The 17,973-nt window shown below is 38.9% G+C and overlaps 2 protein-coding genes across 3 annotated transcripts; one reads left to right on the top strand and one right to left on the bottom strand.

Annotated features, from left to right (window-relative positions):
• Window positions 1–368: 368 nt before the first annotated feature.
• Window positions 369–13,550, bottom strand: PMS2 (PMS1 homolog 2, mismatch repair system component). Of its 2 annotated transcripts, none has more exons than XM_040574523.1 (15): window positions 13,442–13,550; window positions 13,092–13,231; window positions 12,508–12,594; window positions 11,282–11,384; window positions 10,408–10,591; window positions 9,720–9,887; window positions 8,023–8,120; window positions 7,147–7,246; window positions 6,781–6,865; window positions 6,050–6,202; window positions 3,886–4,777; window positions 2,855–3,022; window positions 2,278–2,378; window positions 1,147–1,316; window positions 369–790 (listed from the first exon to the last, which is right to left on the bottom strand). In XM_040574523.1, the coding sequence occupies exons 1-15, from the start codon at window positions 13,465–13,467 to the stop codon at window positions 716–718; spliced, it is 2,550 nt and encodes an 849-aa protein (XP_040430457.1). In that variant the 5' UTR covers window positions 13,468–13,550; the 3' UTR covers window positions 369–715. The 2 variants fall into 2 exon arrangements, with proteins under 2 accessions (XP_040430457.1, XP_040430455.1); XM_040574521.1 differs by having other exon boundaries at window positions 369–777.
• A 106-nt stretch (window positions 13,551–13,656) lies between these two features.
• AIMP2 (aminoacyl tRNA synthetase complex interacting multifunctional protein 2) lies at window positions 13,657–17,764 on the top strand. Its single transcript, XM_040574532.1, has 4 exons — window positions 13,657–13,961; window positions 15,769–15,975; window positions 16,502–16,733; window positions 17,244–17,764. Exons 1-4 carry the CDS (start codon window positions 13,839–13,841, stop codon window positions 17,627–17,629), a joined length of 948 nt encoding a protein of 315 aa, XP_040430466.1. The 5' UTR covers window positions 13,657–13,838; the 3' UTR covers window positions 17,630–17,764.
• The last annotated feature ends 209 nt before the right edge of the window (window positions 17,765–17,973 follow it).

Below are 17,973 nucleotides of genomic sequence, written 5' to 3'. Positions count from 1 at the left end.
TTGGGTGTTCATTCTCTGAAAAACAAGCACTGTTCTTGAAAAAAAGTGTTTGAGATATGAATGGGAACAATGCTAATTAAAAGTAAATATGCTGGATAAGTTATTCTTTTTGAACATTAACCAGCGATGCCAGTAAGTTAATCATTAAATGCAATATTAATGCTTGAAGTAATTACAAATGAAACCCAGCTTTATTGTAAGTAAAAAATAATTGTATTTCACTTGCAGATCATTTACATTTTCTTTAAATGATCTGTTTGTACATCCTGTATATGACAATTTTATGTTTTATGGCATTACTAGACTTAAATTAACATTACACTTAAGAATCACTGTATTTGCTACAACTGAGGGTCACCCACTCTTGCTCTTCATATATAAATATTTATTTAAAAAAATCTTGATTACAAAAGTAATACAGAAGGCAAATGACAATAAAAGATGTTATTTACACATGAATTCCAGTATGTAGATATTGTTGATAATGAAACCCTGCTGAATGTTTTTAAGTGCTATTTTCAAATTTGCAAACTGGCTAAAATCATTTTTAGTCAAAATAAGAGAACCATGATAAAAGGTTGAAATATTGCCAAGTTATTAAAATTGAAAGTGTTAATAAACAGAAACTGACTGTTACTCTGATGAAATCAAGTCTAGACTGACTATGTGTCTCATAGTAGGCCTTCCATGGGGGCAGTTCCAGGGATGCTCAATCTCACCCATGTGGGTGATCAGTTTTCTCATCTCCTGTATGTTCAGTGCAGTTCCAATCATCACCTGAAAATAAATGCTAAATAAATAAATAAATCTTACTCCATATTGACAAGTGACATACAGATAAGAGCAGTACTTCCACTACTACAGCAAGCAAAATACTGTGCAAAGCATTAAAAGCAGAAAGACCTACCAGAAAACGAAATAGAAACAAGTATATTGTTCATCAGTGCACTAGTTTGAACCAGAATAAAAAATTACCAGGATTCTTCCCAAGTTTCACTATACAAAGACAAAAATGAAGGATGTTGGCTGCTGACACCTAGCAGTAAATAAACTTCTCTTGCAAGACATACGCAGATACAGCCACATATAATACAACAGAAAATATAGTATTTACTTGAAAATAAACATCAAGTGCTGTATACTTACAGATTTTCTGCAAGCTCGAGAAGCAAACATCTGTCTGACCCTGGAGGGTCTACACATGACTCCCGGACAGTCACTTAACATGAAGATCAGCTCATCTATGTCTTGTGGACCAAAAGTCCAATTTTTGCTTGTTGGCAAAGATATTAATTTCACTCTCTGAGTTACAGGAGCTGAAAGATTTGCAATAATTAATAAAGAAACAGCATTACAGGACATTATTTTTTCCTGAGAGAAAAATTGAGAAACTACTTTGATATGTTACTGTGTTCTGCATATATGACAAATTTAGTCTTTTGATGGGATGTTATTAGCTAACCAAAGCAATGACTATAGCAGACATGCTTTTGTTGTTAACATTAACCAAGAAGTGTTTGGAAATTTAAAATCAGATAGATATGATTTCTGAAAAACCCTTCAATTTCAAAGAACAAAAGATTTATGAAGGTATTTTGAGGTTATGTGACTAAAAAATAATCAAGGATTTTTGTTTGTTGCTAAAAGATTAATAATTAATAGCATTTCAGGCAAAAAAATTGGAGATTCTGAAGTGAAGAATAGGGAAAAATCTGTAGTGACTTCCCAAATACCGAATTGGTAACATACGATACTTTCACAATCCTTCCCAATAAAGCTCTGAGATGTAAAGCAAGGATAACACACGTATAAGAAAAATAAGGAGCTTGCAGTTTATGCAATTTGATCAGAAATACATAGCAAGTTAATGCTGCAGCCATAAAGAAAACCAAAGAACATTATTTACCAATGCTATCTAATAGTTTAAAATTACTAGATTTACCGTTTGCCTGTATCTAACCTTGCTGGGACCCACAAGTGTAATAATAAAGCAAAATGATTTTAGTGTGACACATGCAGAAAATACACATCCTGTCATAAAGCCAAATAGTGATGCCAAAGAGTCTACAGCAACTTTAAAAAAAATGGTGAGATAAATATTCTACAATGTTCTGTTAAATAGTGCAGAAACACTACAGAATGGGAAGTCTTAAGAAAAAAAAAGCCTGTATACAATAATACATTATTTTCATGTTTCTGCCTAAACGGATTCTTGAATAAGAATGGGAATGAAGCCATAGAACTTCCTTATTTCCAGTAATTCTGACACAAACTCACCATCTTCATTTATCACAAAATCAAACCCATTTTTTCTGAATATTTCTAGGTTTTCAATCAATACTGTTTCATTTACAGCAGTTAAGTTGAGATTTTGAGGCCTGAAAGAGAGAAAAATACAGTATTGCATAAGTACATAGTAAAGACTGCTCAAGGTAGTGATAACACAGGGCTCTCCGAGATAACATTTCATTTTGCTTTGTAAAAAAAATCCCTCTACTGAGTAGAACTCTTTGTTTCCAAGCGTTACTCAACAGAGTAAAATGAACTAGGCAGCACTCCTTGGTGCTATAGCTGTCTCCCATATCTTCAATATATGACCAGGCTTACCAAATTAACATGTAATCCTGCCATGAAATCTGTTTGACTGCTGACTTTCTACATAGCTATGATTATCTGTGGAATTTAGTTGTAACTCTATGTGAAGGTTGATTCTCTGGAACACTGAACATAAAAATAACTTTTGTTGTAAGTATTTTGAATGTGTGAAATACTACGTAAGTATAATCATAGATACCTTTCAAAAACATCAAATTAAACTTATAAAATTGTTAAAATAAACAATGAAAATACTTACGCTATCAACTTCTGACCTTGAAGCACTGTGTGTTGTTGTAACATCTCAAAGTTGTACTTCTCATCAGTAGCATGTTGGTCGATTATGAAAAGATCAGAATTCAACTTTGCTATTATAAACCCTAAATTGAACTGGCCAATGATCTCCATTTTTGCAAACATTTCTTTACTGTATATAGAAAATATAAACAGATTACAAGTCAAACCACATCAGTTACCATGTTAGTGTAAAACCTCAAAACATCTTTATCTCCCCTGCAGAACACGCTTTACATTTAAAACAAAAATAAATACAAATAAAAATGTAATTTAAGCAGGATATGAACAAGAAAAAAGAAAATGGTGATCTGGATTCTGGCGCTGACTGATGATGCCATTCCTGGCACAGCACAATCCATCCTTAAAACAGGACTTGATCAGCATTCTTCCCATTATAAATACAGCCACTAGCAGTAATAAAATTAGAAACATGCAGTATGGTGATAGTCTAATTGAATAACACTGAAGGCAGCATCATGGTTTTGAAGTAAGGCAGCTGACACATTTGCTGCCTTCTTGCTATAAGACGGCTTTGTTAATACTTTTTTCTTAAAATCGAAGTTCACAAATCATACACTGTTACTCCCCAGTGACCATCTGACCAAAATTTATTTCCACAGACATATATCACTGAATTTTAAATTCACATGAGGGAGAAATATGAGTTGTGGAATCTATTTAGTGTTATCTGTCATGAAATTTGGCATTCCTCTGAAAATTACAAATCTTAGCCAAGTCAAATCTAAGATTCGTTGCCTTTTTTTAGTGTTTTTTTCCCCACATTCTGCTTGCACTTAGCTCAAACAGCTGCAGACCTCTGTCAGACTCTTGCAAGAATGCTGTTTTAATGGCATAAGCTAGGTAAGAGATCCCCAAAATTAGAAAGTAGGTTTAAGCATCCCTTCCATCTCCCCCCACAAGGCAGTTTTTATCTATTTCCTTAAATGTATTTTGTTTATTCATGAATACAACATGTTAAGAAGGTTAAAATACCTGATCTCTTTTCTTAATTCATCTTCTGCTACTTTATTTTCTCCAGGACTAATTTTTGCTCTAAATCTTCTGTAATTTTGTGTTTCTGTACTTTTCCGTTGTTGCTGCATTACCTTTCTTACCCTTTCTGCTAAAACCTTCATAGAGAACTCAAGTGGCACAGTTTTCTTTTTAACTTCCACCAGTACATCAACAGTTGCCATACAGTTTTCAGTATTCCTCACTTCAGGATTTACACCTGCCTTGAAGTCACCTGACTCACTTTTAAAACATTTTCCTCTCGGGGAAGAATTACTAGCTTCCAGAGATAAGTTACTTTGATTATTCCAGTCATTCATGCGATTTAACTTATGTTCAGTGCCCAAGACCTGAACATCACATTCCAATGATTTCTCACTATGTCCAGCCGTTTTAGGACGCTCATTTTGAAGTTGTTCTTCCGAGCTAGAGAATTCTTCTTCAGGAGGATTAATTACACTTTCACTATTGACGCAGCTCCCAGCTTCCGTTGTATTATATCCAACATCTGATTCAGAGGTGCTACAGAATCCAGAATCTGTATTGTCTTCTAATTTTCTCAAACAGCTGTTTGGAACTGCCATCTTTGACTCCATCTCATGACAACTCTCAGACTCCTCTGTCAAGGTAGTCTTTCGAGTCTTTACAGTACTCAAAACAGTTTCAAGTGACAGTTGTCTAGGGGAGCTGTGCTGCTGTTTTGCCCTTTTAGGGCTTTGAAAATTACTCTCTGTTTGGTGGAGAGAGAATGACTCCCTTAACCTGGCAAGAGTCATTCTTTTTCCTCCACTGCTTGTATTTTCAGTCTCAGAATTGAGCAGCATTTCTTCCCGAGGCTTTTCTGTCTCTTCAGGAAGTGTTTTTTTCAAGTTGCCTAATAAAACCAGAATAAAAAATATTTCAAGATTATAAGTTAACTTATAACTTAAGTTGAAACATGAAGGGAATCATGTGCTTCAGTAAAAGGAATGAAGGGAGGAGTAGAAAACTAACAAGCTCCTCAAAGGAGCCCTTAAGTTTCAGACCATGACTGAGTAGGAGCTGAAATGTATTACTATCCAATGGACAAGCAGCTATACCTTTAAAAAATTTAACATGAATGAATTTGTAGTATCTTTTTAAGCTGCAACAGCAATCAGTCCAATCAGCGCTCTTATTTATATTATCAAGAGTTTAAATGACTGAATGACAAAAGTGAATTGCTCTTCCACTTCAATGGTCACTATAAAAGTCTGTGGGTGAGGAATTAAGGAGCTGGCACAACAGATACCTCTAGTACATGTGATTCATTGATAATTAAAGGACTTAAATCTTGCAGATTGTCGGTCCAACATGTATTTTATTAGAGATTAACCTAAAATAAATAATACTAAGTCTGCAATTGTTCCTATACATTAAAAAAAAGGAAATTAGAAGGGTTTTTATTGAAATGGGAGAGGAAGAAAAGCTCCTGCCAACATAGAAAAGCAACCCTGAAAGATTACATAGTGACAGGAGAAACGGTGATTTCTGTGGTTAATATAAAAGAATCAAAGTACTCAGGTTTCAGTTTTTGTTTTTACGACTTCAACCATTTTTTCAGAAGCACATTTACATAAACGATGCTTCTGTCCAATAATCTTCACCTAGCCTTTTTAGTTAGATCATAAGCTCTCAGTAAGTATCCTGATATCCTCCATGACAGGTATAAAAAGTATTCAGTTTTTAAAAAGAACAGCCCAAATCAGATATGATGTTTCAGATGCTTCTATGGGTTAAAAAATAAATAAATAGCAAAACCAAATATATATACATATATACATATATATATATATATATATATATATACATATATATTCTTTCTCTCTTCTTCTGGGAGGAACACAAATTTCTTCCCAGTATTTTGTGAAAATTCTTTCAGACATCAATTAATTTTGTGTTAATCTTTTCCCCATACAGGTGACTAAAAATCATATTGTATTAGTAGTTTTTGGTCTTCCTTTATTATATAATATTTCAGTGTAAGCAACACAAGAAAAAAATCTGCCCTGAAAGGCATGTTAATTAAAAAAAATGAAACTTTGGTAATTTCTTCTTTGGGTTTAAAATACATTTTCCAATTCTCTACCATATATCATACGCGAAACTTTCACATTTTGTGTCCCACCTGCAATGTCTAGAAGTTTCTGATTGACGTTCAGTTTGTTAAGGTCACTACCAAACATCTCCATCAGAGAAGTTTTTAAAATTGCTAATAAAAGTTTTTCCTCCTGAAGTAAAATTTGCCTTTTGTCTGGAGTAACATTGATGTCAACACATTCTAAAAATCAAAAGAAAGACAACCATATTATAGATGGAAAAATAAGTGTTTCCTCCGCCCTTGGTTCAAAGTTCCCTGCAGTTTTGCCCTTCATTTTTATTTCACAGGATTGAAAACAAAACCACAGTTAACATTCAAAGTATATCTGCAAATTAAACTTTTTCAACATTCTAGCAAACAAAGCAGAAGCTAATTCAACATGACAATCTTGTGGTTAGCTTAAATACAAGATAGCTTTTTCTCATTCATTAAGAAGTTACTTCAGAGTCAAGTAGAGACTGTAGAGAAAAAGTAGAACCACAGCTAGACTCCATCCTCACCAAATGTAGATCAAAAAAAATCATTGCATTGCAGAAAGTTAAAGTTGGAAAAGCCCTCCAAGCTCATCTGGTCCAACCATCCCCCTACCACCAATGTCACCCACTAAACCATGCCCCTAAGCACCACATGCAACCTTTCCTTAAACACCCCCAGGGACGGTTTTCTAAATAACTATGATATTCTTTAAATAAGTATGATTTATTCCTCAATGAAGTTTTAGCCTTTACAAAAGTTACTGAAAATTATTCATAACTCACCAGAATCCACACAAATGTTAAGGACAATAAAAGGATACTGGTGTTTATTGTACAAGTGATAAACTTCATTCACAACCTTGACAACCTGCAGAGGTGGAAAATCAATTAAAACTAGTACTATTATCTTGTCTTTCAAACCAGTATGCTATTTAACCCCCCACAAAACAACAGATGTTCTAAACCTTATCTCATACAATTCAGCTTTTGTTCACATAAATGGACCTGATGAAGACAAAAACTCAAGACAGGAATTTGCAGCATCAAGCCACAAATAGGTATATCAGCTACTAATCAATCAAGTGGTTTTCAGAGAATACCAAACAAGTTAGTGTTGCTGTTGTTAGAAAACACAAAAAAACAATTCACCTTTGCTGGATCACACGGACGTTGGTTGATAAAGAAAAATTGTCTGTCTGTTGCGCTCCTTCCAACACCATGATCACAACGAGAAATGAAGCCTGTAATACTGTTGAATAAGAATATAACAGTAAGGTAAAATGGAGGAGGAAAACAAAAGAAATTTTTCTGAGTCAGAGCATATTTGAGGGAAAAGTATTTTATAAACTGCTAAAAGAAACCCTATTACACAATATCAGCAAGTATGCGTACATATTTTCCTCTCCCAGTTACTTATCTAACAAAGGCTTGATGTTCAGCTCTAGAAAGTCGTCAGACATTTGAAAAAGTTATTGACTGATTTAAAAAAAAAAAAGTGGCATTTGTCATTTTTCTGCTCTGAAAGCAGAAGAGAGGTCAATTGTGAACTGGCATTGGTCAGATATCGATGCATCTATTTGTCAACCTCACCTATAGTGAGGGGGAAAAATACACTTTAAGTAAAGGGTAATTTACTTACATAAACTGATTCACATTCATTTCACACCATTTCTCAGTAACATTACTGAAGAAATACAGGTGTAAACCATGGATACAATTCATGCATGCAATTACTAAGAGCACCTTCACGGATGACATTCAGCAGATTACAGTAATATAAAACTAGATGGGTCGCAAGGAATAGCAGTTCTGCTATTCCCTCTCATCTGACTGTCAACATCTTAGTCCTGTCCTGAGTTATCATTTTAAATCAAGTGATGTTGTTTCCTAGACTGTATACTAATACTTACTATGCTGTTCTTAGTTATTTTTAGTACTGTTAACTGCATTTTTATTTTATTTTATTTTTATTTAGGATTATGCTAAAATGCCACTGGCAACACTGCTTTGTACTTCTCTAATTACCTATAAAGATTTGGTGGCATGTCGGTAGCGTTAAGTCCGTATTCTTCACAAACAGCTTCATTAGGAGGTAGCTGAACAAAAGGGATGAGGCTCTGCAACTAAAAAAAAAATAAAAAATTTTTCTTCTATTACTATTTATTAACCTTAAACTCCATTTGATAAAAGGGTATTTCTTTTCAAGTTGACTCATTCAAATTACCCAAAACCCAAATGTAGCCTAGCAGAAGACAGTAGCACTGCTGATGAGTGCTGAAGGTATCACTACATTTGAGGACAGATTTAGATTAGACATTAGGAAGAAGTTCTTTACTATGAGGGTGGTAAGGCACTGGAACAGGCTGCCCAGAGAAGCTGTGGATGCCCCATCCCCTTTTACTGCACAAGGAGCAGTAAAATGTTTTTGGACTTGGGAGAAATTTAGTTACCCCTTTAAAATAACCTGGCCATTACAAACTCTTTGTTAGGGAAGTGTTTGAGGCCAGGTTGGATGGGGCTTTGAGCAACCTGGTCTAGTAGTAGGTGTCCCTGCCCATGGAAGGGGGTTGGAATTAGATGACCCTTAAGGTCCCTTCCAACCCAAACCGTTCTATGATATGTCTTATTTGTTTCACAGACCCTTACTTTAAAAGACACATAGAAAAACAAAATGATTGACTTAAGTTGGAGTCTCAGCTACCTACACATTACCTAAACAAGTTTTATGCAAAACAAAAAGGCAAGAAGAGTAATAGAAGTTTCTTTTGAAAAAACAATAAAACTACTAGAAAAGACATGCTATTTGAATCACAAATTACCAAACAGATGAGGGGACACATTCTCCCAATCATACCACTATTTTTTTTTTCGGTCCTTACAACACCTCCTACTGATTTTACATTCACGTACTTGATATTACGTAACTAGGTTATAATCGGTATGTTCTACTCAGGTAACACTGAGTTTTCAGCTACACTTGTTGCTATCTGGCAAGACAAAGTTACATCTTTTGTCTAATCTTTCAGGATGGCATGAACAGGCTTTGATAACTCTGCAAGGGGCACTCTGAAGGGTAGAAGGGCTTAACAACCAGAAGGCAGCTATCAAGCACTCAGTATTCCTGGTGGTTGTAGAATATGGTTCTAGAAAGGGTGCTTTGAGTTTCTTTCCTTTTTGCTTCCTTCTAGATGCTAACAATTATTTTTATAGCTATTATTTAGAAAGCATCAGAGTCCACACTTCTACAGGGGCTGACTGCAACATCCATTTAAAGGTTAATGAGGCAGGCGTTGCCTCACTTTTCTATTTCCCAGTTAAGAATGTCACATCACAACTATTTTTATGAATTTTTTTTTAATTGCTTGCTCTTGCAACAGCCTTTGATGTCCATACTGTTTTTTGAAAGCACAAATCATGGACCTTCAGAGGCCTTCTGTCAGAACAACTCATAAAACTGGCTTCAGAGATATTAAGCATTAACCTTATCTCCTAAATCATTTCTCATCCATCAAAACACAGTTCCTCTCAGATTTAGAAACTTCAGGGGAACCGTAAAGGCTGCACTGTTTCCCCTTCTTCAACCTGTAGGGTGTGCCAGAAGTCAACACAAGCTCCATCCTTTTATGTTTTTTAAAGGCTTCCTGCATCCCCTCTATTTTAACGAGGCCTTAAAACTACATCTCTCCAACTACATTACCTCCCTTTTCATTAGCATGTAATACCTGTTTTTGCCCAAATACTGCTCCAATGTTTTCCTTTAAACTAGGACTTCCAGTAGTGGATACCACAGAGTTTTTTTTCCCTTGGCCGACCTGATTAGTGCAATTAATCCGCACTCCTTTTGAAATAATACAGTATGCTTGCAATATCTGGACCATTTTTGCATATTCCTATTAAAGAAAAAAGAGTTCATGCTTATACAAAATGTCTTTTTAAAAACAAAATTGTATAACACTTTCAATATTTGCATGCAACAGAAACTTTATTGTGTCCAAAAGGGGAAGTGTCAGATTTTTTTTAATTGTTACAAGCTAAATGTATGTATGTATATATATATATATATATATATATGAAAAATAGATGTGTGCAAATAGTCATACATTTTTTATTAATCTATGTCATATTTACAAGATTGATATTCAGTCATTTTTAAACACAGCATTCCCTGGTTTTAAAATACACAAAAGTGATCGTGTTGTTGTTTCTTTTCAACATACGGAAATTTGAGACTGCACCTCTAAAACTATTCATTGCAAATCGGAAGAGGAGAGCATATGGGCACACTGCTTATTATATGAAGATGTAAGACAGGCATGAAAGAGTCTGACAATATCAGAACTGAACATTATTCAGCAGTGAAAAAATCTGAGGTAAGACAGTCTTAAATTAACAATTTCTGATCTAACCTACCTTTTTAATGTTTCTTTGAAATTCTTTATGTCGTACTGGCAAAGTATAAAACAACTGCTGTATGTTAACAGTTGTTCCTTGTTGTCGCGGATAAGGAGTTTTCTGAGTAATTTTACCATTGTGATCAAATACCAAACGAGTCCCAACCTTTGCAGATTTATGGCAGGTAAAAATGGTAACATCACTGATGGAGGGAAGAAGGCAACAGAATTACTGACTGAGCATTATCTTTTCTTAACCATTCCTTACAACCTGATCAGGCACAGAAAACATTCATGTATTTTTAATTATAGTTATGTTTTCACCACAAGCAACTTAAAATATAACTGAAGAGTAGTATAACATTTTCCTAGCTACAACACAAACATTTTTATCCCTTTCATCCTTCTCATATAAAATGCAAAGTTAAAATCTGGTTTGGTAGGACACTACATTCATTGTACTAACACACAACAGCAGAATATTCTTGTTGCAAAAAAATCTGTACTATTTGAAACACAGCTTCTCTTGGAGGAGTTTAAATGCAGTTTTAATGAATTGCAGTAATTGCAGCCTAGCAGGCAGCACTTAGGTATAACATCAGGGTATCAAAGACTTCTGCAAATACACAATTCCATCCTGCAGAGACTTGCATACTGAAGTAACGCTAAATTTTGTGCATAAAAGGACCATTCAGACGCTTAGAATCTTAGAATAATTTTGGATGGAAAGAACCTCAGGATGCCATGCAACCTGCTACTCAGAATGGAGCTTACCTCAAGTAACTGCAAGTTCCCAAAGCCTCAATTTGTCAATAACAGTAAGCTGAACAGTTGGCTTCAGTCATTTTTTGAGTATAGTAACTTTCTACTAGTAAGAAGGTTAACGTTAATACCTTAATGCACACAGTGAACTGAGAGCTTCACCTCGAAACCCAAATGTTTCAACATGTACTAGATCAGAAAAATCTTGTATCTTTGATGTGTAATGTTTCAGAGCTGGAAAGAGATATTTAAAATATATATTTCACTTCAAAGTGACAGTGGTCTATGCAAGTAGGTTTTGCATGCATATCAAGAAGCAAAAAAGACTTTTGTATTATTCATTATTTAGGTAATAATCAATTAAATATGCAACATTTCTTTTCTGCTATACAAGATCTCTCTAAAATCCTCACATATACCTGTTCATTCCATACTTACACCTGAAATTCACACAGCATTACTGGCATGTGCATCACAAAATGCTTCAGAGCAGCATGCAGTAGCTGCTTCTGCCACTGTTGTACCTGCCACAGATGCTGCCATGCAAAAAACCAACTGCAGAGCCATGCTGTGTAACGGTACACAGCAGGCAGGGATAAACCTGTGCACCGCGACCACAGCTGGGAAGGACTCATTGTACATGACCAGCACAGCACTAGTCACCACGTAACAACCTGAGCTCCTGACAGCACTCCTGAACTTTCCCTGTCCTGAACAGCAGAAGAATGAGCTTGCTAGCTACCAGATAAACACTGTGAACTCACAAAGTTACTCACTAATAACTTATGGTGAAAGAGATCCCTACTATTACAGGAAAGAGGAAAGATAGGTATTTCCGTTGCAATGGCTAGTTACATTTGTCAGACAGTATCGTGGCTGCTCTCATTCTGCATTACTTAAAAATAGCAAACGGAAAATTTGACAGTCAAGCATGCAATGTCAGTTCATGGTCTGCAAATACTCCAGTTCACAATTCATTTCTCAAAAGCAGTCACTCTCACAAAGTTTGCCTCCTTCAGCAGTGACTGATGACTCAACATGAATAAATCTACATGAACAGTTCTGGGGCATTCTCCTCTGTAATTACATCTATTCTATGTTCCACTTAAACAAGCAATCAAATCAAAGACTAGTTCTGAGCTACAAAAACTATAACCACAATAGCACTTACGAAGTTCATTCTAGTTTTGCCCAAGTCACTGCAAGTCACGCAAGCATTATGTAAATGCCAAGTGCTCATTAAAAATGACTAGATATAGGAAATTTGTAAAAAACAACAGCACAACATAGTAGTAATTATACTGAAAATATATTTTCAATGTGTCCAAATATAAATTATGAAAAAGGTTAAACTTACTCAAGCCTTCAAAGTTTTCTTCTTCCACTCCACCTCCATTATCTGAAACCTCTATCAGTTCTGTTCCATGATCCTTCAGTTTTATATCTACAAATTTGACAAATAAAGTCTTTTAACTCTACATGTTTATAGGCAACATTCAGCGTTAATTCTGTAAACAATTTTACCATACAACTGATTTCCATATAGTTTTAATGACAATAAAAAGTCCTGGTATCTGTCAAAAGTCAGACAACCTAATGCAAGCCTGCCTGTACTTTCAGGTCGCTCTTTGGCCCGTACAGGAGTTTTCACCATTGTAACAGCTCTTATCCTGGCACTTCTGGAACCTGCAGCCCTGACTTAAAGGTCTGCTAGCTTGAGGCAGCAGAACCCAACCACCACAACGATTTAGGGGCAGAGCAGGCTACAGATGAAGTGCAAATTGAGCCTGCACGAGCTCAACTGGTGCCCAGTAACTCAAACGCTTTGTGTATCCGAGCTGTAGAATCGCTGCCAGCGCACTTGGATGCGCGCTCCACAGCGAGGAAACAGACGTATCCCAAACCTCGGGGGGGCTCACGAAGTGCTGACAGGCACGTTACCGATGTTGGTCGCTCCAGCGTCCAGGCTGTTCTCCACCAGCTCCTTGACGGCGGTGCCGAGGTTCAGGACGACCTGCCCGGAGCAGATGCGATGCACGGACCTGCTGTCGATGGCCCTGATGGCCTTGGCGGGCTCCGGGCTGCAAAGAGAGAGAAGGGATGGGGGGCACGGAGGGCACGGGGCGGCCTCTGGGGGGAGCGGCGGGACCCGACCGGGGCGGGGCCCAGCAGGCCGCGACCGCTGCAGGGCCCGGCACGGGGAGGGGCAGGGGGAGGCCCCCGGCATCTCCGGGCACACGGACGCCAAAGGGGCCCCGGCCCCGTTTCCGTTCCCGGCCCCGTTCCCTCACCTGGGCTCCGCCGCCACCGCCTCCATCGCGCCCCCCCTCACCCGCCCGCCTCCTCCACGGCCCCGCTCGCCTCAGGAAGCCCCGCCCCCTCCCGCCCCCGCCATTGGCCGCCGGAGCAAAGCGCCCACCAATCCTAGTCCCCTCTTTCCCCCTTCCTCGCCAGCAGTTGGCCGACAGAACTGCCCAATCGCACCCGGCGCCGTTCTCCCTGCGGCGGCTCGCTGACGGACTCGGTGGCTCCCCCCTCCCGCCGGCCAATAGGAAGAAGGCGAGAGGAACCAGCGCGGCGCCCTCCAGTCGTCATTGGGCGGCGGGCCGGTCAGTAAAGAGCCCTGCCCAATGGGCGCGGCGGGTGGGCGGTGCCGCGCGGCGCGGCGCTGTGCGGTGCGGGGGCGCCATGCCGATGTACAAGGTGAAGCCGCTGCACGGGCCGCCCGGCGCGCTGCGGGCCGAGGAGCTGCCGAGCTGCATGTACCGCCTGCCCTGCCTGCACCGCCCCACCGCCGCGCGGCCCCCCCAGGTAGGAGCGGCCCCGCCGCCGGGTTCCCCTCGCGCCCGGCTCGGGCGCGGCCTCACGGGGCTCTCGCGGGCTGCGCCTCGGCTCCGGCTCTCTTAGGGTCTTTTTTCTTGGGGGGGGGTCGTTCTCTCTTTTTTTTTGGGCTTTTTTTCTTTATTTTTTTTCTCCTTTTATTTATTTTTTTTTTTCTCTGGGGCTGGTCGGGCCGGTTCTAAGCGGCCGGGCGGGGCTGAGGCCCCTCTGTGGTGCCCGTCCCTGCGCCCTCCGGCAGCCGAGTCACGGAGCCGGGGAGCGGCACGGCTGGGGAGGGACCTCGGCGATCGCCCAGCTCCCCCGCCACTAGGGACACCGCCCATCGGGTCAGGGTGCCCAGGGCCTCGCCCAGCCTGGCCAGGAACACCCCCAGGGATGGGGCAGCCGCAGCTTCTCTGGACAGCCTGTGCCAGGGCCTCGCCACCCTCTGAGTGAAGAATTTCCTCCTAACCTCTCATCTAACTCTCCCCTCTTTTAGTTTAAAGCCATTCCCCCTCGTCCTGTCAATATCTGATCGAGCAAAGAGTTGTTCTCCATCTTTTATTATAAGCCCCCTTCGAGTACTGAACAGTTGCAATGAAACACCAAACACTTCGTTAATCTGCTTGGCTCCATCCCCTCAGCTGTGTCAGGAGTGCCATGAATTCCCCAGCACCCATGGTCCAGCTCAGCCCAACGGCACCGTGTCTTTCAGAGCACACAGCTTGTCAGTGGGAGCCCTGAAGAGGATTAAGCTCGGGGGGCAGATCTTAACAGACACCCTCACTAGCATGCTTAGCATTGCAACAGCCACGGGCTAACCACCAGCCTTCTCCGAGACTGGGGTTTATCTCGTTTAATTATGTACTTGCCAAAAACCATTCGCGTAAAGAAATGGCTCAGCATATGCTCTATGAGAATAGTGTGTAAGCTGGTGGTGTGATCCTGCTTAGATACTTTGCTTCTTGTCTCTTTATCCATTAGCCTGAAAGATGAAGTCTGGTCGATAGGTTGGGCTTCTTCAATGGCTGTATTCAGGAGGCTTAGAAATTGATTATCTACATACAGGTTTTTCTTAACATTAATGTAGGGCTATAGACTTAAAGCCTCCCACGGAAATGTATTCTTTGTCTTTTAAAGAGGTCATATTGTAAGATGGGAGACTTCTAGGCAGAAACTGAGATAACAGAAAGATGTGTTGGGATTAAGATATAACAAAGTCCATGGGTTTGGGTTTTTCATTATTTTTCCTCATTAGTTTATGCTCTCTGAAACAAAGAGCAATCTCATACAAAGTACCACCCATCTGAACCTGCAGCTTTCCTTGGCTTAGCCATGGAACTGGCCATGTGAACTGACAGGAAGTGTCCTTGTTTGGCAGCCTCAACACAATCTTCATTGGTTTACTCAGCTAGGCTGAAGGAAATCCTGACAAGCAAATTTTGGCTTTTCAGGCTTTTAATTCAGTTCATTGCTGCTAACTGTAAGTGTCTGTAGTTCCATGGTTGTGATCTGACTTTTACTAGATTTTGGTTCACTGTAGCTAACAGTTTAAAAAAAAAAAAAACATTAAACAGATTTCACTGATGTGTTTAAAGAAGATATAACCCATCTCACCACATTCATGCAGACTGGAGAGGCAACTAGTAGACACAGGAGCTTAATATGCCATGATGTAGGGTTATGCTTTGAATAAGGTGTTTAAAGTCTTTCAGAATCTACTGTCAAGTAAGCTGTGAACTACTTAGACGCTGAGCTGATTGAACGTTTCTGTGATTTTCTTTTTCCCCTATTATAGGAAGAGGTTGACCCATCACTTCAAGCACTTGAGTCCCGCCAGGAGGAGATTCTCAAACGCTTGTATGAGCTGAAGAGTGCCGTCGATGGTCTCTCAAAGATGATACAAACCCCTGATGCTGACTTTGATGTAACTAACGTAATTCAAACTGATGAATGTTCTACTTTGACAACAAATGGAGCAGATTTAGATTTGATGCTTGGAAAGGTAAATTTCGTTCAGTATATACAAGGATGGGTATTTTCTTTGCCCTCAGCTCTTTAGGGGTGGCAGGGAAGCATTAAAACTTGAAATACTTGGAACTCAATTTACAAGACATTCTTAGGAATAACCTACAACTACCAATTTATTTTGGGCATGCAAATTAAAGCTGTAAGTCTTTCTAAACATAAAACCACATATATTCTCATTTTGATACCAACCCAAGCTGGAATGGCTAATCTGGAAATCACAACAGTTGGTTTCTTGTTTGTTACTAACTGGAAATTTTGACTTCAGGTTGGACTGGAGTTTACCTCGATCATGTTCTTAAATTGTATTACTATTGAAGGAGAAAGATGTTTAATTTTTTTAAGTAAACCTTAAGTGTGAAAACTTGAATTGTTTGAATATCCGTAGAATTTTAGACACACGTGCATGGCTTTGTACATTCTGGTGTCAAATGAAAAACCCAGTACTTCAAAGTCTTATCGGGAAAATGTCTTATCTGTTGATTATTTTGCTTTCCATTCAGGATTATGGTGCCCTGAAAGATATCGTAATCAATGCAAATCCTTCTCTACCTCCATTGTCATTATTAGTACTACACAGTCTGCTTTGTGAGCACTATAAAATATTATCAGCTGTTCACACACATTCATCAGTGAAAAGCGTGCCAGAAAGCCTCTTGAAATGCTTTGGAGAGCCAACTAAGCAGCAGCCACGCCATGAGTATCAGTTGGGCTTTACTCTCATCTGGAAGGATGGTAAGAATAAGTTATCTTACAGATGAATACTTAACAATAGGTCAGAAAATGAAACTTGCGCTATAGAACAGATGCTTTGGTGTCTTTTTGCTGACACGTGATAGACACACAGTGCAGGTAACATTTTTTGCTCTTCTTGCAAGTATGGACTTTAATTTTCATAGCTGTATGTAGTGATGGGAACAAAGCGGGAAAACTGAATTACTGCTATTAAAATACAAATGGTATTTAACGGGTGGTTATTTGAAAAACACCTCTATGCAAAAATCCTGTGGGTACAGTTTCTGTAAGTGATTTATTAGAATATAAATTAGGTGAAAGATTTTGCAAATTTCAGTCCAGTGTGACCTTTTTTTTTTTTTATTTTATGCTAAGTGCTTGCATTAGTTTAAGTAAAACTGAAAGTCAAAGTTAAGAGTGGGCTGCCATCACAAATAAAATGAATTTTAAATTACCAGTTTATTTAGCTTCTCTACCATGCGGTAATCACTTTTCTTCTCTTGATTTCAGTTCCAAAGCCTCAGATGAAGTTTAGCATTCAAACGATGTGCCCAATTGAAGGAGAGGGGAACATTGCTAGATTTCTCTTTTCCCTTTTTGGCCAGAAGTACAATGCAGTTACTTCAACTCTGATTGACAGCTGGGTTGATACCGCCATCTTCCAGCTAAAAGAAGGGAGCAGTAAAGAGAGAGGAGCAGTCTTACGATCTATGAATGCTGCTCTGGGCAAGACACCGTGGTTGGTGGGAAATGAACTCACTGTGGCAGACATTGTTGCATGGTGTGCACTTCAGCAGACAGGTAGTACAAATGCTGCACCAGCCAATGTGCAAAAGTGGATGAAGTCCTGTGAAAACTTGGCACCTTTCAGCTCTGTTATTAAGTTACTAAAGTAAGGCTGTACTCTTCATAATGGTATAATTTTAATCTTTTTCCACCTCATCGCTAGTGTAGTGGTTTGAGTCCTTTCTGAGATATAGTCAATTTCTACAGTTGGACAGAATTCTAAAATCAATAAAAGATTACAGCTACCTTTTGTATGTGATCTTCCTTTTTGGTAACCAATGTGTAACAAGCACGTTTGTTTAATGAATGAGAGTTACCTAAAGTTGTCCTCTACAAATACAAGCTGTTATTTTGAATTTTTAGTTATTCTTTTGCTGCAACCCAAAACCCTCAGTACTGGTTAACTTGGAATCCTTTCTGTTGATGGAAGATTTGCCTTAGCAAAACAATTAAG

This window comes from Cygnus olor, chromosome 15, assembly GCF_009769625.2.
Source record: "Cygnus olor isolate bCygOlo1 chromosome 15, bCygOlo1.pri.v2, whole genome shotgun sequence".
NCBI lineage: Eukaryota > Metazoa > Chordata > Aves > Anseriformes > Anatidae > Cygnus > Cygnus olor.
The sequence above is the reverse complement of the archived record's forward strand: the minus strand, read 5'-3'. Positions and strand labels throughout refer to the sequence as shown.

Excerpts from the sequence above, each read along its gene's own strand:
- PMS2 (XM_040574521.1), bottom strand. The coding sequence starts at position 13,467 with ATGGAGGCGGTGGCGGCGGAGCCCAG. Across the intron at positions 12,595-13,091 it reads CGCTGGAGCGACCAACATCG|ATATAAAACTGAAGGATCAT; the intron begins GTAACGTGCCTG and ends TCAAATTTGTAG. Across the intron at positions 2,379-2,854 it reads CAAGGTCAGAAGTTGATAGC|GCCTCAAAATCTCAACTTAA; the intron begins GTAAGTATTTTC and ends TCTCTCTTTCAG.
- AIMP2 (XM_040574532.1), top strand. The coding sequence starts at position 13,839 with ATGCCGATGTACAAGGTGAAGCCGCTGCACGGGCCGCCCGGCGCGCTG. Across the intron at positions 13,962-15,768 it reads CCGCCGCGCGGCCCCCCCAG|GAAGAGGTTGACCCATCACT; the intron begins GTAGGAGCGGCC and ends CCCCTATTATAG. Across the intron at positions 16,734-17,243 it reads TACTCTCATCTGGAAGGATG|TTCCAAAGCCTCAGATGAAG; the intron begins GTAAGAATAAGT and ends TCTTGATTTCAG.